The 24,871-nt window shown below is 35.5% G+C and overlaps 1 protein-coding gene across 1 annotated transcript in view; it reads right to left on the bottom strand.

Annotated features, from left to right (window-relative positions):
* PRSS38 (serine protease 38) overlaps positions 1-18,729 on the bottom strand; it is a 32,293-nt gene extending 13,564 nt beyond the window's left edge. The window contains exons 1-3 of the mRNA XM_039880333.1: positions 18,573-18,729; positions 18,145-18,307; positions 17,296-17,567 (exon numbers count right to left, since the gene is read on the bottom strand). Coding sequence (XP_039736267.1) covers positions 17,296-17,567; positions 18,145-18,307; positions 18,573-18,729 — 592 coding nt within the window. The remainder of the gene's footprint in view (positions 1-17,295; positions 17,568-18,144; positions 18,308-18,572) is intronic.
* Positions 18,730-24,871: the final 6,142 nt, after the last annotated feature.

The following is a 24,871-nucleotide window of genomic DNA, read 5'->3' as shown; positions in this document are numbered from 1 at the left end:
ATACATTTGAGTTTGTTCTTGTACATGGTGTAAGAAAGTGATCTAGTTTTATTTTTTTTTTGCATGTATCTGCCCAGTTTTCCCAACACCATTTGTTGAAGAGACTGTCTTTACCCCATTATGTATTCTTGCCTCCTTTGTTATATGTTAAGCGAGCATATAAGTGTAGATTTATTTTCTGGGTTCTCTATTCTGTTCCATTGATCTATGTGTCTGTTTTTAGGCCACTACCATGCTGTTTTGATTGCTATAACCTTGTAGTATAGTTTGATATACCTTCACATTTGTTCTTTCTTAAGATTGCTGTGGCTATTCAGGGTCTTTGTGGTTCTATATAAATTTTAGGATTATTTGTTCCAGTTCTGTGAAAAATGCCATGGACATTTTGATAGGGATTACATTGAATCTGTAGATTGCTTCAGATTCTAAAAGTAGTATGGGCCTTTTACCAATATTAATTCTTCCTATTCATGAGCATGGTATATTCTTCCATTTGTTTGTATCTTCTTCAGTTTCTTTCTTCAATGTCTTATAATTTTCCAAGTGCAGATCTTTACCTCTTTGGTTAAGTTTATTCCTAGGTATTTATTTTTTTTGCAAAAATATAAATGCAAAAATAATTTTTAATGCAATTGTAAATGGTATTGTTTTCTTAATTTCTCTTTCTGATAGTTTGTTATTGGTGTATAGAAATGCAACTAATCTCTGAATATTAATTTTGTATCCTGCTCCTTTACTGACTTCATTTATCAGTTCTAACAGTTGTGTGTGTGTATGTGTGTATGTGTGTGTGTGTGTGTGGAATCTTTAGTGTCCTTTTTGTATAGTATCATGTCATCTGCAAATAATGACAGTTTTCTTTCTTCTTTTCCAATTTGGATGTCTTGTTTTTTTCTTGTCTGATTGCTGTCCCTAGGACTTACAATACTATGTTAAATAACATTGGTGAAAGTGGACATTCTTGTCTTGATCTTGTCTTGATCTTAAGAAAAGCGCTTTTAGCTTTTCCCTATTGAATATAAGGTTAGCTATGGGTTTGTTATAATGGCCTTTATTATGTTGAGGTATGTTGCCTCTATTCTCATTTTGCTCAGAGTTTTTATCATAGATGGATGCTGGATTTTGTCAAATGCTTTTTCTGTGGCCATTGGTATAATCATATGGTTTTTATCCTTCATTTGGTTTATGTGGTGTATCATGATAATTGATCTGTGGATTTTGAACCAACCTTGCATCCCAAAAATGAATCCAACTTGATCATGGTGAATGATATTTTTAATGTGTTGCTGAATTTGATTTAATAATATTTTGTTGAAGATTTCTGCATGTGTGTTCATTAGGAATATTGAATTATAATTTTCTCTTTTGGTAGTATCTTTGTCTGGTTTTGGAATTGGGGTAATGTTGGCCCCACAAAATGAGTTTGGGAGACTTCCCTCCCAAATGGTTTGGAATGGTTTGAGAAGGTTAGATGTTAATTATTCTCTGAATGTTTGGTTAAATTCACCTGTGAAGCCATCTTTTCCATGACTTTTGTTTGTTTTAATTCTGATTCAATTTTGTAAGCAGTTATTGGTCTGTTCAGATTTTCTGTTTCTTCTTGAGTAGGTCTTGGAAGATTGTACATTTCTAGGAATTTATCCATTTCTTCTAGGTTGTCCAACCTGCTGGCATATAATTGTTCATAGTATTTTCTTATAATCCTTTGTATTTCTGTAGTATCAGTTGTCACTTTTCTTTCATATCTGATTTTATTTATTTAGGCTCTCTTTTTTCTTGATGAATCTGGCTAAAAGCTTATCAATTTTGTTTATCTTTTTAAAGAATCAGATCTTGGTTTCATTGATATTTTCTATTTTTTCAGATTATTTGTTTCCACTGTGATCTTTATTATTTCCTGACTTCTACTCACTTTGGGCTTCATTTGTTCTTCTTTTTCTAGTTTTTTTAGTTGTAAGGTTAGGTAGTTTACTTGGTATTTTTCTTGTTTCTTGAGGTAGTCCTGTATTGCTATGAATTCCCTCTTAACACTGTTTTGGCTGTTTCCCCATAGATTTTAAGTCATTGTGTCTTCATTTTCATTTGTGTCAAGGTATTTTTTGATTTCTTCCTTAATCTCATTGTTAACACAGTCATTATATTGTAGCATGTTAGCCTCCATGTGTTTGTGTGTTTTTCAGTTTGTTTTTTATAATTGATTTCTAGTTTGTTACTATTGTGTTTGGAGAAGATGCTTGATATGATTTCAGTCTTCATAAATTTATTGAGACTTGTTTTATGGTCTAATGTGGTCTATTTGGGAAAATGTTCCATGCTCTTGAAAAGAATGTACATGCTACTGCTTTGGGGTGAAATGCTTTAACAATTAAATCTATGTGGTCTAATGTGTCAATTAAGGCTACTGTTTCTTTGTTGATTTTCTGTCTGGATGATCTATCCATGGATGAAAATAGGGTGTTAAAGTCCCCTACTATGACTATATTATTGTCGATCTCTCCCTTTATATTCATCAATATTTGCATTGTATATATAGGTGCTCCTATGTTGGGTGCATAGATGTTTATAAGAGATATATCCTCTTGTTGGATTGATCTCTTTATCATTATGAAATGCCTTTCTTTCTCTCTTGTCACAGCCTTTGTTTTAAAATATATTTAAAACATGGAGTAGATGTCGCTTTATAAGGGCTCTTGTCCCAGCCAAGTTTTCCCTTCATATGTATTGTTTGTGGGGCTGGTTAGGTGGTGCTCTGGTAAGCCCAGTTCCTTGGTGTATTGGATCTGGAGCTTCCTGAGAGGGTCTCTGGTATGAGCCAAGGTCAGCTGCCACTTTTGCCAAGCTTGGGGCCTCTTGGTAGGAGCTACAAAGAGATATAAATTTGGCTGCTATTTGTGCTGCATTTGGAGGCACGTGGAAGAGGCTACAATGTGGACTGAGTCCAGCTGCCATTTGTGATGGACTTAGGATCCTTTTGTGGGCTCCGCAAATCAAGCTCAGACCAGCTACCACTTGTGCCGAGTTTGTGACCACTTAGTTGATACTAAGTTCTAGCCCAAGACTGGCTACTCCTTGTGCCAGGCTTGGGGCCACCAATGCAATTTGAGACTGCTTACCACTTGTGCTGGGCTTGGGCCGCTTAGCAAGAGCTACAAGGCACATGGAAGCTGGATGTTGCTTGGTTGGAGTTTGTGGACATTTGAGAGATTTTGGAGAAGTTTGCAGTGCGAGCGGAACCAGGCTGCTGTGTGGAGGAGCCACTGGGACAGGCTCTGGCTGAGTAAGTGAGTTGGGTGGTGTGGGATCACAGGGAATAACCAGGGTGGAGCAACCAGTGTTAGCCAGGTTAATGGAGAGCTCAGGTTTGGTGCCTGTCTGCACTGGGCCAGCTGGGTGAAAGGAGAGCTCAACAAAGGAACAAAGGTACCTGCCAGTGCTTCCTGGCCCCTTACTCTTTGGCCCTTGCCCTGAAGTGAATCAATTTGGTTCCTCATTGTATGTTTCTGGCACTTTTTGACCTGTCCGTATGCTGGAGCTTAGAGTGAGTGAGTTTTAAGTGAGTGAGTTTGTGTACTTGCCCTTTAAGAGCAGTGTATCTTGGTTTCCTACAGCTCTTTGTCTCTCTGGGACGCAATCCCTGCTGGTTTTCATAGCCAGACATTATGGGGATTCCTCTTCTCGTCACTTGTGCCCTAGACTGAGGTGCCCAGTCTGGGGCTGGGGTCCCATGTTCCTCAGGAGAGACCTCCACAGCCAATAATATCCCTCCCAACTCATAACTGCCACACCATGGTTATGGGATCTGCTCATTCCACATCTCTGCCCATCCTATCAGTCTCCATATAGCTTCTTCTTTATATCTTTAGTTATAGGAATTCTGTTCTGCTAGTCTTCATGATTCTCAGTGATGGTTTTTTATAATTTAGTTGTAATTTCAATGTGATCATGGGAGAAAGTGAGCACAGAGTTTACCTACTCTACCATCTTGACCAAATTCCTACAATGTGTTATTTAATGTCCAATTTTCAACAATAAAAAATTACAAGCTATGCAAAAAGTAGGAGTGATACATATTCCAGAAAAAACAAGTCAATATAAAGGCACTATGTGTGGGCCCAGGTGTTGGTTTTAGTTGATAAAGATTCAAAACAGCTGTTATAAGTAAGTTCAAATAATTTTTTAAAACTATTGTAAGAGTTAATTGAAAATGTCATGATAAACAGTATGATAAATAGCTGACTTCCCACTAGAAACAATGAAAGCCAAAGGAAGTGGAATGGCAGATTCAAAGTGCTGAAAGAAAAAACATTCAAAGAAGAATTCTATATCCAACATAACTATTCTTCAAAAATGAAGGCAAATTAAAGACATTCCCAGATAAATAAAAACTGAGAAAAAGTTAACACAATTACCTTTCATAAAATATTAAAGTAAGTCCTTCATGCTGAAAGGAAATGATATAAGATGCTAACTGTGATCCACAAAAAAAAAAAATAAAGAGCACCAGAAATAAATGTATTGATATATTAAGGTGTTAATTTATTTTAAAAGTTATATTTTATAAAGCAATAGTTATAATTGTGCTTTGGAATTTTGATTATTTGTATATGCAGTATATGTGATAATATTAGCACAAAAGGGAGAAATGGAGTCATATTGAAACAAAGCTGCTATAGTCTACCAAAGTTAAATTAGTATTAATCTGGGTGGATTTTGATAAACTAAGTAATCCCTAGAGCAACCATTCAGAAAATATCTTTTAGAATATAGTTTAAAAATAAAAAGAATAACTAAAATGGTATACTAAAAACATTTGATTATTAACTAAAAGTAGGCATGGAAGAAAAAATAGAAGACACAAGATATATAGAAACATTTAGCAAAATGATATTTGTAAATCCAACCATATTAATAATTACATAAAATGTGAATGAACTAACACTTCAGTCAAAAGGCAGAGATTTCCAGACTGGATGAAAAAAGGAGGCCCAGCTATATACTATGTGTAAAAGACACATTTTAGATTTAAAGAGACATAATAAATTGAAAGTAAAAGAATGGAGAAAGATATACTGTGCAAACAGTAATTGTAAGAGAGCCAATTATGTAACTAAACCAGTATCAGAAAATAGACTTTAAAACAATCTGTGTTATTAGGGACAAAGGCAGATATTTCATAATGATAAAAGAGCCAATGCAACATGAAGACATAATTATGAATGTATATGCATCCAGTTGGAGCCTGAATACACATGAAGCAAAACCTGACAGAACTGAAAGAAGAAATAGACAATTTGACAATCATAGTTATTGATTTCAATATCCCACACTAAATGACTGATAGAACAGATAGAAAATCAGTAAAAATATAGAAGACTTGAAAACACTGTCAGCCAACTTTATCTGTGATTTATTCAAAAATTCCACACCAATGACAGCAAGACACATTCTTTTCAAACATTCTCGAGGGTAGATCATATGGTAGGCCATAAAACAAGTCTAATATGTTCAAAAAACATGAAATCTAACCAAGTATGTTCTCTGAGCACAATGGAATTAAAATTAAAATTAACAATAGAAATACATTTGAGAATTCAATAAATGCTTAAAAATTAAACAACACATTTTAATGAAGAAATCACAATGAGAATTAGATAATATCTTGAACTGAATGAAAGCAAAAAGACAACATACCAAAACTTGTAGTATATGTATAAAGCTGTTCTTAGAGGGTAGTCTATGTCTTTAAATGCTTATATTGGAAGAAGAAAAGTACTAAAACATTCTAAGATCCCACCTTAGGAAACCGGAAAAAAAGAGCCATTAAATTCAATGCAATTAGAAAAAAAGAAATAATAAATATTAAAGTGGGAATCAATGAAATATAAAACCTAAACTGGAAAAATCAATAACCAAAAGTTGACTCTTTGAAAAGACAACCCATATTGATGAGCCTTTAGTTACAAAGGCCAAGATAAAAAGAGAGAAGACACAAATTGCCAGAAGCAGGAGAAAAAGAGGATACATTATTATTGACTCTTTAGAAATTAAAAGGATTGTGAGGGAATATTTTGAACAACTGTGTGCCATTGATTAGATACCTCATATTAACTCAACAAGAAATGAAAATTTGAATAGACCTATTAAGAACAAAAATTAATAATAATAATGAGCTGATGGATAAATGATATAAATAGATGCCAGATAGATAGATAGATAGATAGATAGATAGATAGATAGATAGATAGATAGATAGATAGATAGATAATCCTTCCACAAAGGAAAGCCTAGGCCTGGATGGCTTTACTAGTGAGTTCTATCAAATATTTAAGGAAGAAGTTATACTAATACTACAAAACCCAGTATTACCCTGATACTAAAGCCAGACAAAATAACAAGAAAGATATAGCCAATATCACTCACAAATATAGATCAAAAAATCTAGCAAACTGACCCCAGCAAACTATAAAAAGGATTATATGCAATGGCCAAGAGGAATTAATCATAGAAATGCAAGGTTCACTTAACATCTCAAAATGAATAAATGTAATATATATTGTTAATAAAATAGAAGTCAAAAGCCACACGAACATCTCATAGATACATAATAAGCATTTGAAAAAACCTGACTCCTATTCATGACTCCCAAAGACTCAACAAACCAGGAATAAAAGGAACCTTAGTCTGTTAAAGGGAATCTACAAAAATCCCACACCTAACACCATTCTTACTGATGAAAAGACTAAATGTTTTCCACCTTAAGACCTGAAACAAGGCAAAGATATGCACTTTTACCATGTCTATTTAACACTGCACTGGAGGCTATAGCCAGTACAACAAAGCAAGAAAGAGAAAGGGAACTAGACTGAAAAATGAGAAGCAAACTATTTTTGTTCACAGACGCTATATTATATGTAGAAAGTCATAATGAATCTATGAAAAAAGAAAAAAAACGATTAAAACTAGGTTGCAGAATATGAGATAAAAATACAAAAATCAAGTGTATTTTAATATACCAGCAATGAACAATTAAAAAGGAAATTACTAAAATAATTCCATTCATAGTAGGTTAAAAAAAGAATAAAATATTTAGGAATACATTTAATAAGATATACAAGATCTATACAATCAAAAAATGTAAAATATTGCTAAGGTTAAGATGATCTAAATAAATGAAGACCCATTCAATGTTTATGGATTAAAAGACTCAATATTGTTTGGATGCCAATATTTCCCAATTCATTTGTCATCTCTATCAAAATCTCAGCAGGTAAGCAAAATAGCACAAGACAGACTTAAGCTTTTGTTACCAACAGAAACATTAAAAAACAATCAGAAAGTGTCAAAACCAACTTTGTCAGAACTCTGGAAAAACAAAGGTTCATAGCAACCAAACAAACCCTGACTCAAAAAAATGGCCTATTCAAGGTGATAGAAAAGCTTTGTGGCATTTTGTATTGTCCTTTCCCTTCCCCCTCCCCAGTGTAGTGGCAGCCTTGAAGAGGGAAGCACATGTTCCCAGTATGGAACCCTAGTTTCAGAAGGAGCAAAGTAGACCTTATTTGCAAATTATTGTATGTTGGCCCTAATCTATCTGAGGGCTACCTGAAGGATTGACACAAGGTACTCATCTTTGTTTCACCTAGTTCAGAATTCAGGCTGGATAAGTGGTGAGTACTTCTCAAGAATTCTTCAAGCCAAGCTAGCAATATACAGAAGTCCAGGGCAAATGATTATCGTTACAGCATACAACAGATTGCCTAAGGCCCAGGAGAAGAACTGAGGATAATTATGTTGTGGAAAATTAAAACATTCAAAAACACCCAGAGAATTGAATTGAGAGAATTTAAAAGGTCACATATATGCTCAAAGTAAGACAGATGCTCAGAAAAGACATGAGAAAACCCCTAAGGTTTCACCTTGGTCTTCTCCTTAGATTCAGTGCAAGCTTTTCTAAGTTCTGAGGAACTGCCATGACACAGAGCCAGTCTGCAAAGATCAGGAGAAGAGGTTTTCTTGTTTTGTTTGTTTGTTTTTGTTTTTAGCTCTGTCATTCAAGAAAATATCTGTCCAATAAAATAAAATTAAATTAAATTAAATTAAATTAAATTAAATTAAATTAAAAGGTAGCTGAACTAAATTTAAGGAACAGAGACTTCAGTAATCACAAATGACAAGGAATATAGCCTTTGTAAAATAGTTTAGTAAAATCATTAAACAGACTACTACAGCTTTCAACAATTAAAAAAAAAAAACCCTGAGGAGGGAGGGAATTTGATTTTCAGAGTTATCACATTATAACATTCAAAACTCAACCATATATAATATTCATTATATACTCAAAAATTCAAAACTTAGTATTCTACTTTTCAACAATGACAAAAATCATTTGGCATACAAGGAAACAGAAAAGCATGGCTTATTCAAGGGAACAAAATAAATTGGTAAAAACTGTCCCTGAGGACTTTAGAACTGTTTTAAATATTCTTAAAGAGCTAAAGGAAAACATGGACAAAAAATTGAAGTAAATTAAGAAAATAACACATGAACAAAATGAGACTGTCAGTTATCAGAAATTATCAAAATGAACAAATCAGAAAATTTGGCACAGCAAAGTCTAATATTTGAAATGGAAACTTTGATAGAAGGGCAAAACAGCATATCTTAGCAGGCAGAAAAGAGAATCAGTTTTATGATAGCACAATTGAAACTACAAATCTAAGGAACATAAAGGAAAAAAGAAAAAGTGAATAGAGCCTACCGGACCTTTGGGACAGTATTAAATGAATCATCATATGTATTATGGGAGTCCTAGGTGGAGAAGAAAGAGTCAGAAAAAATATTTCAAGAAATAATGGTCCCAAACATCCTAATTTGGTAAAATATATGAATCTACTGCTCCAAGAAGTTCAACAAACTTCCACTAGAATAAACTCAAAGATAGTACCCATCGAGACTCATTATAATCAAATTGTAGAAAACTAAAGGCAATTAGAGAATTTTGAATGCAGCAATAACTGATTTGTCATGTATAAGAGATCCTCAATAAGATCAATAGATGATTCTAAAAATAAAAACTACTGTGGTCAGCAAAACAAACAAACAAACAAAAAAGCTATGGTGGTCAGAAGACAGTTGAGTGACATACTTCAAGTGCTGAAAGAAAAAAAAGCTGTCTGCTGAGTTCTAGATTTGGCAACAATGTCCTTCAAAGATGAGAAATTAGACATTTTCAGATAAACAAAGCTGAATGTTTCTTACTATTAGATCTGCCTTGAAAGAAATGCTAACGGGAGCTCTTCAGGTTAAAATGAAAGTACACAAGATGGTAACTTAAAGCTGTATGAAGAAATAAAGAACTCTGGTAAAGGTAAATACATAGGCAAATATAAAAACCTTTATCATCTTTTTGGTTTGTAATCTATATTCTCTAAAATGTAAAAGACAAATGCATAAAATAATTCTAAATATATATTTGGAACACACAACATACAAAGATGTAGTTTGTAGTTTTGTGTGCTTTTAGAGTTAAGCTGGTATCAGTTCAAACTAGACTGTTGTAAATATAGGATGTTAAATGTAATCCCCATGTAACAACAAAAGAGATATCTAAATATATATACGTAAGAAACTGTGAAGGAGATTAGAACAAAAGATAACTAAACACAAAAGAAATCTGTATTGGAGGAAATAAGGTACAAAAGGTTTTAAGACTTATAGAAAATAGTAAAATGATGTAAGTAAATTCTTCTTATAATTACTTTAAATGCAAATGGGTTAAACTCTCCAATCAAAACTCAGAGATTGGCAGAATTGAAGTGTCCATCAATGGATGAACAGATAAATAATATGATGTATCTATATAATGGAACATTATTTAGTCATAACAAGGAGTGAAATTCTGATACATGCTATAACCTCGTTGAACTCTGAAAATATTATGCCAAGTGCATGCAATAAGCCAGACACGAAAATGACAAATAATTTTTGATTCCACTTACATGAAATATCTAGAACAGGCAAATTCATACTGATGCGAAGTAGAATAGTGGTTACCAGGGCTGGGGGTTTGATGGGGAATGTTATTGCCTAGTGGTTACAGAGTTTCTGTTGGCATGATAAACACATTTTGGGTACAGTGATGATGATTGTACAAGATTATGAATGTAATTGATGCCACTGAATTATATACTTAAAATATTTAAAATGGCAAAGTATATATCTAGATTTAGATATAGATACAATCTCCACAATAAAAAAGTCTCAGCAGACTTTTTAAAGTAGAAATTGAAAACCTGACCATGGACAGCTGAGCCTTCACAACTGTTCCATGAGAGACAAGTAAACCTCCATCTTGTTTGAGCCACTGTATTTTGGGTTTCTTTGTTATAATAGCTTAGTCTTTAACTAGTATGGTTAGAAAATAAAAAATACAAACAATCCAATAATAAAAGATTTTAAACAGTAAATTCAACAGCTAAAATCCCAAATGGCCAATAAATACATGAAAAAATGCCAAAACTTTCTAGTAATTAGAGAACTATGAATTAAAATTATAAGATACCATTTTATATACATCAAATTGGCAAAATTAAACAGCATGCCAACACCTAGTATTAATAGTATGGCATAATGAGAGTACTCATGCCTGCTGGTTTGAATATAAGTTAGTGATACAAATTAGTAATACAAATTAGCAAACTTTGAAGACTAATTTCAAAACTTAGTCTATGCTAGTTTTGTACAATCTAAAAGTTCTACTCCTAGATATGTAATCTATGCAGAAATTCTCCTCAGGTTTGGAGGTAAGGAAGGCATGTTAGGGAATGTTTTCAAATGTGTGCTGGTATATCTGGGTTGTAACAGTAACTGTAATTTAATGGTGAGGACCTGGGATACTAAATGATTTAAAAATCTATGAATGTCCCACTCAATTACCCTGTTTATTATACCCCCCAGAAAGCCACTGCATTAAAGATACCCTCACAGATGGAAAGAGAGAGGAGCATTTATGAATGTTCACTGAAGCATAATATATAATGGCAAAAAGAAAGCAACCCAACCTCCTTCAATAATAGTGGGTAAATAGTGATGGATTCACACAATGCACCATTCATATAGCACTTAAGATGCATTAACTAGAACTATGCAAATCCATCTCAGAAACATAATTCCGAGTGGAATATGACTTAAATAATTTTAAATATATGCAAAATAATACTATATTTTATGGCTCATTTCTAAGCAGAAATGTATTAAAGCATGCATGGGAATATTAAACATCATATTCAAGATAGTGGAGTAAGAAAGTAAGAAAGCAGAAAAGAATTTGGGAAGGGTAAACAGGTTATTCAAACACATCTCTAATATGTCATGTAACCAAAGGAGTCCTTGGAGAACAATTGATCATCTTAAATTCTTTCATCAAACAAGAACAAAAGATTAAAGATACATAACCCAAACTTTCAATTCAAAAAGTTAGAAAAGGTTGGCTCAGCAAACTCAAAGAACATAGAAAAATAAATGAACGAATAGGTGGCTATCTGAACAAACAGCAAAGCAACCAACCCATGAAATACCACCTACCACCATGTCCCCTACAATCTCTAGCAGGTAGCCTTATGAAAAGACAATAGAATAGACAAATTTTGGCAACTATGATCATGAATAAAGAGAGGTCAGAAAAACAAGATAAGATGAGAATATATGAATTACAATATTATACAATACTGTTATATTAAATATTTGGGATGTAAACAATAACTTTCTAGAAAGACATAATTCATAAAAATTGGCCTAAGAATAAAAATTTTATAGTGGAATAAACCAGTAACTATAATAGAAATTAAAGATAGGACTAACCATTTATGCCCACAAAAAGTACCAGAATCACAGTATTTTATGGGAAAATGATATCATATCTTCAAGGAGCAGCTAATTTCCACTTGCTAGGAACTATGCCAGAGAAGAGAACTCATTATACAAAGTCATAGAGTATACTAATGCCAAAAAAGTTTAGGTCAGCTAGGAAAATTCTACATCCATTTTATTTATGATCACAGGTAAAAAATAATCTAAATAAAAAGTTTAAATGCTGCTTTATTAAATGATAGGATTTAAATTTTTATTTAGAATTATATACTCTAAGTACCTCATACCTGTAGAATCATACAATATTTGTCTTTTTGTGACTGGCTTATTGCACTTAGCACAAGGTCCTCAAGATTCATTCTTGTCATAGCATATTACAGAACTTCCTTCTTTTTGAAGGCTGAATACTATTCCATTGTATGCATATGCCACATTCTGGTAATCCATTCACTGGTCAGTAGACACTTGATTTGCTTCCATGTTTTAACTATTATGATTAATGGTGCTATGGACACGGTTGTACAAATATCTCTTCAAGACACTGTTTTCAAATCTTTTGGGTAGATACCCAGAAGTGGAATTCTGGGTCAAATGGTAATTCTATTTTCAATTTTTTTAGGAACCTCCATACTGTTTTCCACAGTGGCTGTGCCATTTTACATTCCCACCAACAGTGCACAAGGATTTCAATTTCTCCATGCCCTAACACTTGTTGTTTTCCATTTTTTGGTGGTAACCATGCTAATGGGTGTGAAGTGCTATCTTATAGCATTAATTTGCTTTTTCCCTAATGATTAGTAATGATGCGCATCTTTTTATATGCTTATTGGCTATTTGTCTCTTCTTTGGAGAAATGTCTGTTCAAGTCTTTTGCCCATTTTTGAGTCGAGTTGTTTTTTTGTTGTTGAGTTATAGGAGTTCTCTCTATATATTCTGAATATTATCAGATATATAATTTGCAAATATTTTCTCCCACTCTGTGGGGGGCCTTTTCACTTAGTGAATAGTATCTTTTGATGCACAAAATTTTTAAATTTTCATGATGTCTAATTTGTCTATTTTTTTTTTCATTTGTTTCCTATGCCTTTGGTGTCATAATAAGGAAATCATTGCCAAGTCCAATGTAAAGCTTCTGTCCTATGTTTTCTTCTAAGAGTTTTGTTTTAGGTATTACATTTAGGTCCTTGATCCATTTTGAATTAATTTTTAAGTATGGTGTTAAGGAAGGGTCTAACTTCATTCTTTTGTGGATATCCAATTTTCCAACACAATTTGTTGAAAAGATTATCTTCCCCATTGAGTGGCGTTGGTATCTTCGTCAAAAATAACTTCACTGTATATGCGAAGATTTATTTCTGGGGTCTCTGTTCTATTTAATTGGTTTATATGTCTGTCTCTATGCTAATACCACACTGTTTTGATGACTGCAGCTTGTAGTATGTTTTTAATAATGATGTGTGAATTCTCCAGTTTTGTTCTTCTTTTTCAAGATGTTTCATCCATTCAGAGCCCCTTGAGATTCCACATGAATTTTAGAATGTATTTTTTTATTTCTGCAAAACACCTCATTGGGGTTTTGATGAGAATGCATTTAATTTGTAAATTGCTTTGGGTAATATTGACATTTTAACAATATCAAATCTTCCAAACCATGAATGTGAGATGTGTTTCCATTAACTTATGTCTTCTGTAATTTCTTTCAGCAATGTTTTGTAGTTTTCATTGTACAAGTCTTTTACCTCCTTGTTAATTCTTAAGTGCAATTGACCCTTGAAGAACAGAGGTTTGAACTGCATGGGTCCACTCATAAACAAATTTATGGTCTTATATATCCCTGGGTTTCACACCCAAGTGCAGATCAAAAATGGCATTTTCAATCTGTGGTTGAGAATTTGCAAATATGATAGGCCAACTGTATGCATTGTTCTACATCATTTTACATAAGAGCATCCATGTATTTTGGTATTCATGGGGCATCCCAGAGCCAACCATACAATGAATGACTTAAGTTTGGGGAGAGTCAAAAGTAATGTACGTATTTTCAACTGTGTGGGGTCAGTGCCCCTAACCCCCACATAGTTCAAGGGTCAACTGTATTTCTTCTTTTTGATGCTATTATAAATGGAATTGCTTTTGTAATTTTCTTTTCAAAATTTTCAGCATGTGTAGAAATGCAACTGATTTTTGTGTTGACTTTGTATCCTGCTTTTTTGCTGAATTCATATTTAGTTTTAATAGCTGTTTTGAGGAATCTTTATATATATGTGTGTGTGTATATATGTATGTGTGTGTGTGTGTGTGTGTATAATCATATCATCTACAAACAGAGGTAATTTTACTTCTTCCTTTCCAATGTAGATGACTTTTATTTGTTTTTCTTGCCTAATGGTTCACAGTAGGACTTCTAGTACTATGTTGAATAGTGGTAAAAGCAGGCATCCTCACCACGTCCCTAATTTTAAAGGAAAGGCTTTTGGTCTTCCACTATTGAGTATTATGTTTGCTGTGGGTTTTTCATGTCTTTTATTACACTGAGATAGTTTCTTTCTAATCCTATTTTGTTCAATGCCTTTTTTATTTTTATCATGAAAGGGTATTGAATTTTGTCACATGCTTTTTCTGCATCAACTATGATGAACATGTGATTTTTACCCTTCATTTTGTTAATGTGGTGTATTACATTGATTAGTTTTCATATGTTGAACCATCCTTTCATTCCAGGGATAAAACCTACTTGGTCACGGTGTATAATCTTTTTAATATGTTGCTGAATTTGTTTGCTAACATTTTGTTGAAGATTTTTGCATCAATGTTCATAAAAGATAGTGATCTGCAGTTTTCTTTTCTTTTAGTTTCTTTGCCTGGCTTTGGGTTCAAAGCTATGCTTACCTCATAGAATGAGTTAGCAAGTGTTCCCCCCTCTTCAATTTTGGAAAAATTTGAGAAGAATTGGGATTAGTTCCTCTTTGAATGTTCAGTAGAATTCACCAGTGAAGTCCGGGGCTTTTCTTTGTTAAAAGAGTTTTGATTATTGACTCAATCTCCTTACTAGTTATAGGTCTATTCGGATTATCTATTTCTTCATGATTTACTCTCGATAGGTTTTTAGGTGTCCAGGAATTTGTCCATTTCATCTAGGTTATCCAATTTGTTTGAGTAAAATGTTCCTAGTCCTCTCTATAATCATTTTTATTTCTGATGAATTGGTTATGATGTCCCCACTTTCGTTTCTGATTTTAGTAATCTGAGTTTTCTCTTTTTTAATTAGTCCATCTAGCTAAAGGTTTATCAATTTTGTTGATATTTTTGAAGAACCAATCTTTGGTTTCATTGATTTTCTCTATTGTTTTTCTATTCTTTATTTCATTTATTAATCTTTATTATTTGTTTCCTTCTGCTAACTTTGGGTTTAGTTTATTCTCTTTTTTTTTCTAATTTCTTAAGTTGTAAAGTTAGATTGGTTATTTGAGATCTTTCTTGTTTTTTAATGTAAGCATTTATAGTTATAAATTTCCCCTTTAGCGCCACTTTTCCTGAGTCCTGTAAGTTTTGGTATGTTGTATTTTAATTTTTGTTCATCTCTAAGGATTTTCCTATTTCTATTATGATATATTTTTTTGATACATTGATTGTTCAAAAGTGTGTTGTTTAGTTCCCACAATTTTGTGAATTTTCCAGCTTTATGTTATTGATTTCTAACTTCATCCTCTTGTGGTGAGAGAAGATGCTTTGTATAATATCTATCTTTTAAAATCTATTGACTTAATTTATAGCCTATAATAGACTATCCTGGAAAATGTCCCACGGACACTTGAGAAAATGTGTCTACTGTTGTTGGGTGAAGAGTTCTGTATATATCTGTTATATCAAGCTGATTTATTATATTGTTTAAATCCTCGATCCTTACATAAATTCTATCTGGTTGTTCTATCCATTATTGTGAGCAGATTACTTTCGTAGAACTATTTTTGTAGAACTATAAATTCCAATTATTTTTGTAAAACTATTTCTCCGACTCTGGCTTTGTTTCATATATTTTGATGGTCTGTGTTATGTGTGTAAATGTTTATAATTTTCACATCTTCTTTATGTATTGAGCCTTTTATTATTATATAATGTCCTTCTTTGTCTCTTGTAACCTTTTTTAATTTAAAGTCTGTTTTGTCTAATATCAGTATTGCCTCTCCTGCTCTCTTTTGGTTCCTATTTGCATGGAATATATTTTCCATCCTTTCACTTTCTACCTTTTTGTCTCTTTGGATCTCAAGTCAGTCTCTTGTAGACAGCGTATAGTTAATCGTGTAATTTTATCCACTCTGTTTTTAAATTAGTGCAATTCATTTGCATTTAAAGTCATTACCGATAAGGAGAGACTTATGTCATTGTGCTTTTTGTTTTCTAAATCTCCTATAGCTTTTTTGTCCCTCATTTCTAGCATTCATGTCTTCTGTTGTGGTTAGTTGATTTTTTTGTAGTGAAATGTCTAAATTCCCTCTTAATTTCCTTTTGTGTAGATTCTATAGCTATTTTTTGTGGCTTCCATTGGGTATTACATTTAACATCTTAAACTTATAACATTCTAATTTGAATTTATAACAACTTCAATAACATTTTTAAAAATTTTTTATGTAAACCAGATTTTAAACTTTCTTAAACTAGTGTAAGATAGCAATCTAAAATCTCTAGACCAGGCTACAAACAGCAAACTGTCAGAAGTGTTTCCTTTAAAATTAAAAAAAGAAAAGGAGACCTAGCATCATTTTTACTGGAGGTTTCAGCCATTGCAGTAAGACAAGAAAAAGAAATAAAAAATAAAATATAGGAAAGGAAATGATGAAACGACCTTTATTTGAAAAAAATGTGATTTTTAAAATTTAGAACAGTCAAATAATCAATTGACAAGCTATTAAAAATTAGTTCTAAAAATGAGCCCTTGCTGGAAACAAGGTCAAACAAAAATCAATTGCTGTGACTGATTAGCTAATGCAATTTAAAAAATTCTTTTAAATAGCCATAAAAATTCTAAAGTACCCAAAGAGAAACCTAGAAAGATAATACAATGCTTTTATGGAGAAAATGATAATAACATATAGGCTTTTTAATAGGCTGACAAAGATTATTTCTAAGTTGAATTTAAAAATCTTAAGCAAACTTTACTTTGACACTTATGGTCTCTACATACTAAATATTGATTCCACACGCAAAGTAGATCTAACTACTTCTTTGTATGCAACAAAGCCAGCCAGGGGTAAAACAAAACTCCACACTGAGAAATAGATAGTGATTGATGGGTTGAGATTTCAGTTCCCAGATACCTGTAACCCTGTAACTGACAGAACATTTTCTTTCCTGTAGTGCCTGTCAGAAAGCCACCATCCCTTCTACAAGCTCCAGTAAAGGGAATGACCCTCCACCTTGTCCTCTTACCTTTTTGGGATATGAGTCCCCATCCTGTAGCCCAGCAGGAAATGTTCTGAAAGTTCATGTTTGGAGATGCGATGCAAACAGGGAGTACAGAGTCAGAAAATACAATTGGGCTTTTCAGCTGCACTAGAGCGACGTCACCTCCAACAGGGTGATACAATTCGTACGTATGATGCAGGATTACCTTATTCACCTCAAACCACTGGGTGTGATTGCCTGCAACCTTGAGGTCCACAAGGCCCACATACATATCAAATGCCTCACTGTCTTTGTCCCTGTGGGGAGAGAGAACAAAGGCACAATAGCTCGAACACCTTGCATGTGAGGAGAAGAGCCACCACCAGCTCACAGATACAGAGAGGCCTGGAGCATGGCAGCCTGGTATCCAGACTATCAGCCAGGATGTTGAAAAGCAATCCCCTGTAGCACAGTGGTTACCTGGTTGTCTGGCAGAATTGCCTCCAAAGAAGCCCTGACCTGGGCCCATGGAGGATCTGGGGAACCATCAGGACCTACTGGCTACCAACAGCTGGGAATGGTGAGCTTTGTCAGATGTACAGTGGGCTGCCCACTCTCTCCTCAGCTTTCATTCTATGATGTGGCTTCTCTCCTCTCCTCCTGTGACCTGTCTCCTCACCTCTCATCTTATGATTTGGCTCCACACCTATCATCAAGAGCAGATGGCCCTAAGGATCCTTCAGCCCAATGCCAGGAGGAGCTATAGAAGATGGAGCTGCATGCTGGGACCCATTCTTTCTCCAATTTCGAGAAGTTCTAGTCGGAGGTATCCTGCATGGTCAGCCTCAGGGATCCTGACCTCCACCGGAACGGCATCCAGCACCACCCACTCACCTGCCGAAGCAGTGGGCGGCCGATAGGATCCAGTACTCATTGATGATGGACCCACCACAGACGTGCAAGCCCGCGTAGTGCACGCTGACCTGCCACGGCCACTTCTTCTCAGGGGCGTCCACGCCCCCTACAATCTTCCCCTGCATGTGACGCTGGCCACAAGCTGAGAGGAGAGAGACAGACTGTATGAGTAGCAGCCACGCGGGACAGGTCAGTCCACAAAGGGTGGAAAAATCTGGTGCGACAAGAAGGGGAGGGGAGTGACAAGGAGGGGCAGGGAGTGTAGAGAAGGGTAGAGGAGGATAGCAGAGGGATGAGGGGAGAAGAGAAGGCAGGGAAAGGGTCTCCCACATGGAGATGGGGGTTGGAGGGAGGAAGCCCCGGACTGCCGCCGGGACCACTGCCAATCCATGCGGTAGGGGTCCTACCCACGACATTGCTCAGGGTGACCGCCTGCCTCTCAGGATGCCTGTGGGCTATGGCCATACTCTGAACCGGGGGCAGAAGGAGCAGGAGCAGGAGGCTCGAGGCCACGCGCCATGAAGCTCCAGGCCCAGCACGAGGGCAGGAGAGCAGGGCGGCCATGAGAAGCCTGCGAGACTCAAGACGGCACCCACGTGACGGCACTAAAGTGCAACGGCTGCTGAGCATGCGATGCGTGACGGCGCTAAAGTGCGACGGCACTAAGGCACGCAGCACATGACAGCACCAAAGCGACGGTATCTCGCACATGATGGAACTCCGAACACTTGGTTTTGCCTCTGCCTCTCATACATCTGATGGTGTCTCCCTCGCCGGTCTATCTGGACACATGAGGACACCCCTGGAGCCTCTAGCAGGTCACCGGCTCACTCGCTCTGCAGCATGGAGATGGCTGTGGTAGTGGTCTCCAGTGGTCTTGCTCGCTGGATGGCTGGTGGTCAGTGGTCTCCAGTGGTCTCACTCCTGGATCAGCTGGCTGGCTCTTGACTGATACAGCAGGGATCATTTCACCCTGTGTCTCCCAATATCCAGCCTGCAAGTTGGGATTGGGTCATATGTCACAGTTGCAGCATTTTGGAAATGTGCAAGCACTCTTCATGCTGCATCTTGATCATATTTACTAATGTGACATTGAACAAAGCGAGTTATATGACCGTCAGAGAAAAGAAAATTTGGCAAAATGCACTATACCACTTAAGCTGCATGAAAACTTCAGAGCTTGCTGTTGTGACATTATGTACACAAATGAACAGGACTGTGTTCCAGTAAAACTTTATTTACAGACACTGAAATTTGAATTTTAATTTTTACATCTCACAATATTTTTTTGTTTCCCTCTAAGCATTAAAAAAAATGTAAAAACTATTCTTAGTTCGTGAGTTGTACAGAAACAAGTAGTTTGCCAGGCTCTGCTCTAGATGTTTCTTATATATATATTTAAATAGATTTAATTTTTTATAGAATTTTTAGTTTCACAGAAAAACGAATTAGAAGGTACAGAGGTGGATAATGGGGGAGGCTATGCACATGTGGGAAATCCCTGTACCTTATATTTCTTGATATTAATCCCTTGTCTTTTACAGATGGTACCTAATTTATAACAGTTTGACTTAACAAGTTTTTGACTTTTCAGTGGTGTGAAAGTGATACCCATACTACCATTCTGTTTTCATTTTCAGTACAGTATTCAATAAATTACATGAGATATTCAACAACTCATTATAAAATAGGATTTGTGTTAGATGATTTTGCCCAACTGTAGGCTAATGTAAGTGTTCTGAGCATGTTTAAGGTAGGCTAGGCTAAGCTATAATGTTCTTCACTAGATTAGACATATAAAATGCATTTTTGACTTACGATATTTTCAACTTACTATAGGTTTATTGGATTGTAACCTCATCATAAGTTGAGGAGCGTCTGTAATATATTGCCAGTAATTTCTCTTCCTTTATTGTTACTTGTACTTTAATATATTTCAAGTGTGTTCCTAATTGCTCAATGGAGAATTTTTATGATGGCTGCTTTAAAATCTTTTTCCAATAATTCAATGTGTTAGCTCGATGTCTATTGATTGTCTTTTCCTGGAGTTGAGATTTTCCTAGTCCTCAGTGTGATGAGTAATTTTGGACTCTATCCTGTGCATTTTGAGTGTTACTTTATGAGGCTCTGGTTCCCACTTAAATCTATTTTATCAAGCAGTCAGCCTATTAGGTTCAGAATGCACATCCTGGCTTACTTTAGTGGACTGTGGTTCCAATGGTAGTTGAGTTTATAAAGTCTCTGTGGGCTATTCTGGTCTGTCCACTTGCATGTTTCCCGGATGACAGGACTCAACCTCACGGTCTCCTCAGTGCTGGCTGGGGATTGGGAAGGGTATTACCTCCTTCTCCATATGGACTCCATAATGTGTCCAGCTTGGCACCCTGTCCTGCATGCAGAGGGTCATGGAAGATGCACACCAAGGGTCCTCAATCAGGGGTGATGTTCCCAGGGCACATTTAGTAATGTCTGGATATATTTTTGATTATTTAAATTGGGGGAATGTGCTATTGGCATCTAGTGGGTTATCTAGGGATGCTGCTAAACATTCTACAATGCACAGGACACTTTCCAAAACAATGAATTTTCCAGTCCCAAATGTCACTCATGCTGAGTAGAGGAAGCCAGACTCAAAAGACTACATATATGACATTCTGAAAAAAGGAAAACTATGTGGATGGAAAACTAAATTAGTTATTTCAAGGGGCTGAGGATAGGAAGGCTTGCCTAGAAGTGGGTACCTGAGAACTAGGGGGCAGTGAAACTCTTCTATAGCTTGATTGTGATGGTAATGAGACTGTACCTTGATATCTTGGCCTTTGGGTCCACTCTACTGCAGGAGAAGGGATCAGAACACAGTCTTCCACCAATGAAGCCAGTTTCTTTAGTGTCTTTTGGGGGACAGAGGGGTGCATTTTTCTCATGTTTGCCTCAAGAACAGGCATGATATCCTGTTGGGCCATCCTTTCCTGGCCTTTATCTTTTCTTAAGGCTATCATATGTGTGTTAGGCTGTTGGCATTTCCAGGTTTCAGGCTTCTCTAACTCCAAGTTGGACACACAAGAAGAAAGAAATGTCCTCCAGGGAACTCGCCACTGGGTTGTTTGAGTTCTGCGGTCCCTAGCTAGTCTATCTCCTTTAATCACCTTTCAGAATCTTTTGGTAGGTGACTTGTGGTGTTGTGATTAGTGGCTGGAATACAATGGAAGTGTGCATCATTCTTGTCTACACCTTAAGGAACTGGAGGTACTTCATAACTTTTAATTTTTCTTCTCCCAGCCAAGTTTGTTTCCCACAGATTTCCATTTTCAACTTGATTGATTTGGTGTTTATTTTTTATGTTGGAGATTTTTGTTAGATGACTGGTATTCCTTTGTCTTCTCTTTGAAATTAAGACTGTTGGAATAAAAGTGATCGGAAACTCTCGGGTGTGGACATGGCTTATGTACTGTGAGCTTCTCAGTGAGAGAACTGAGTGAGTCGTGGGGAGCTGCTTTCGGTTTCTTTACGACATCTCTCTTAGCTTGTCAGCTTCATAGATGATTCCATATTCCTTCCTGAGTGGCAAGGGTCTTCCTACAGTGTTCTGGCAGCTTGGATGGAAGGTGTCTTTGTCTTAGCATTCTGCATTAAGTATGTTCACCATCTCCTAACCTTCTAGTGTTGGTATCTAGGACCCTAAACTGTGCCTGGGACTCCCCAATGTGGATTACCTGTTTTATTCTCCGCAGAAAACAAAACTCCAGATTTCTGCAGTAAAAAGATACAATAATCCAGAGGTACAGAGTACAGAGGGATATAATTGCTTTCAAATAGTTTCTCCCCCTATCCACTATTCCTAGGTTTAGCATTCCCTCCCATAGTCAAATCTAAATACACTGGTTCTTTTCGAGAATTCAGTGCTATATAGATGATGACGTTTCAGTTTTCTTTATGGCTTACTCAATTCTGTTAGGTCAATTACTATTTATAGATCTGCCATCCAGCTGTCAAAACCTTTTTTATTGAGGTGTAATTTACACACAGTAAAATTTACTCCATCATGCAAGTTTTGACAAATGCTGACAGTCGTATTACCACCACAGTCTGGCTATAGGAGAGTTTCATTGCCTCTCAGTTCCCCTGTGCCCTCTTCTAGGCAAACCCTCATATCCCCAACCCCTTGAAACAACTAATCTAGTTTTCTATCAACATAGTTTTGCTTTTACCAGAATGTCACACATGTAGTCTTTTGAGTCTGGCTTCCTCTACTTAGCATAACACATTTGAGATTCATCCATATGATGGCCAATAAAAGCAATTTTGCCTGGAAATTCATTTTCTGAAGAGTTTTAAATGATGACTTCAACTTCTATAATACGTATGTATTATATGTACATATAATACATATGTAATACATATAGGACTGTTGAAGTTATTTGTTTCTTCTTAAGTGAGTTTTAGTACTTTGTATTTTTCAAGAAAATTGTTCATTTCACTTGAGTTGTTGAATTTATGGGCATAAAGTTATTAATATATATTCTCTTAATACTCTTTCAATACCCTCCTTCATTTCTGACATTGGTAGCTTTAACTGGTTATTGTTTTACATATGAAGGTTATTGTTTGTTTGTTTGTTTGTTTGTTTTTGTATGCTACTTAACTGAATTTTCTATCAATTTTTAATAGTTTCACATTGATTCTTTTTTGTTATTGAGTTGTAAGATTCTTTATAAGTTCTTGATACAAGTCTCATGAGATATATGTTGTGGAGGTATCTTCTCACAGTAGTGTGCTGTCTTTTCGCCTTCTTTAATGTGTTCTGTGACACAAAAGTTTTAATTTTTTTTTCAGTCTCTAGGTGACCTCTTTTGTGTGTTCCTAATTTTAAGACCTGTTCAGCTAGACTTCAGGCAACTCCCAATGATGGTTGTTCTGTAGTTTAGTTGTAATTTTGATGTGGTTGCGAGAGAAGGCAAGCACAGCATTTACCTACTCTGCCATCTTGACCAGAATTCAAAGTTTTAATTTTTTTATTTCTATCTTTATTTTTTTAAATTGTTTATTAGGGTAACATTGGTTAATACAATTATATAATTTTCAGGTGTAAATTATAATTTGACATCTGTATATTCTGTTGTGTGTTTACCACCCGAAGTCCAGTTTCCTTCACTACCATATTTTTGATCCCTTTTACCCACTCCACCCTCCCCCTACCTCCCTATATTTGACCCCTTCTACCTCTCTCTCACCTGCCTTTGGTAAATATTAGTGTAGTGTCGGAGTCTCTGTTTCTTTGTTTCGTTTTGTTGCTTTTAGGTTTATATCCCACATATAAGTGATATCATGTGACTTTCAACTTTTTCTGTCTGGCTTATTTTGCTTAGCATGATTATCTCGAGGTCCATTCATGTTGTCACAAATGGCAGTATTTCATCTCTTCTACAAGATACTCCATTGTATGTATGATCAGAGAATATGGTTGGTATGATTTCAACCCTCTTCTATTTGTTGAGGCTATCTCTGTGTCCCAGTATGTGATCGATTCTTGAGAATCGATCCATGTGCTCTAGAGAAGAATGTATAAGCAGTTGTTTTGGGATGGAAGGTTCTGTAAATGTCAATTATGTCCATTATGTCCAATTATGTCCAAATGTCAATTATGTCATTTAAGGATGTTATTTCCTTATTGCTTTTCTGTTTGGATGATCTGTCCATATCCAACAGTGGGATATAGTACAATAGTGTTTTGGTCTGTTTCTCCTTTTAGTTCTGTTAGTAATTGCTTTACATATTTCAGGGCTCCCTGATTGGGAGCATAGATATTAATAAGTTTTATGTCTTCTTGGTGCATGATTCTCTTTATCATTATGAAGTGTCCCTCAGTATCTTTCTTTACCTTTTTTATTTCGAAGTCTATTTCATCTGATATCAGTACCACTACTCCCGCTTTTCTCTGAATGCCATTTGCTTGAAATATCATTTTCCACCCTTTCACTTTGAGTCTATATTTGTCTTTGGAGCTGAGATGTGTCTTCTGGAGGCGGCATATGGTTGGGTTTTGTTTTTTGATCCATTCTGCAACTCTGTGCCTTTTTCTTGTTGAGTTCAGTCTATTTACATTTAGGGCGACTATTGAAATATGAGGTCTTCTTATAGCCATTTTATCTTTTGCTTTCTGGTAGCTCAGTGTTTCCATGCTTCCTTGTCCTTGTGTTTCTGTTTTCTTTATTTTAGTTGGCTTTAGTGGTTTTTCTCTCTGGTTCTTCTTGTTTTATGTTATGTACTTCAATTCTGAATCTTTGGCATGTAGTTACCATTATGAATATGTAGAGGATAGTTATAAATATAGTCATCCATTTTCTTCTGCATGTGCCTTATCTCCATTACCCTTTGCGAATTTGGATCTTTGAATTTTCCCCTTTTCAGTCATTGTTGTCTCAGTTTGTCTTTATGTATGCTAAACATTCACTTCCATCTTGCTATAGCAACTCTCTTCTTATTGTTTAAGCTTATAATGACCTGTTCTTAGTAAGGGTTGCACTCTTCTACTTCTATTTGCCTGATAGTCACCTTACTCCCAATTGTGTGTGTGTGTGTACATATATATATATAGTCATTTTGTTTTGGGTGAGCTGACCTCTTTCAGTATTTCCTGTAATGCAGGCCTCGTAGCGGAGAATTCCTTTAACTTTTGTATGTCTGGAAAGGCCTTTATTTCTCCTTC

The sequence above is a fragment of the Pteropus medius genome, unplaced genomic scaffold (genome assembly GCF_902729225.1).
Source record: "Pteropus medius unplaced genomic scaffold, Ma_sr-lr_union100, whole genome shotgun sequence".
Lineage (NCBI taxonomy): Eukaryota > Metazoa > Chordata > Mammalia > Chiroptera > Pteropodidae > Pteropus > Pteropus medius.
The sequence above is the reverse complement of the archived record's forward strand: the minus strand, read 5'-3'. Positions and strand labels throughout refer to the sequence as shown.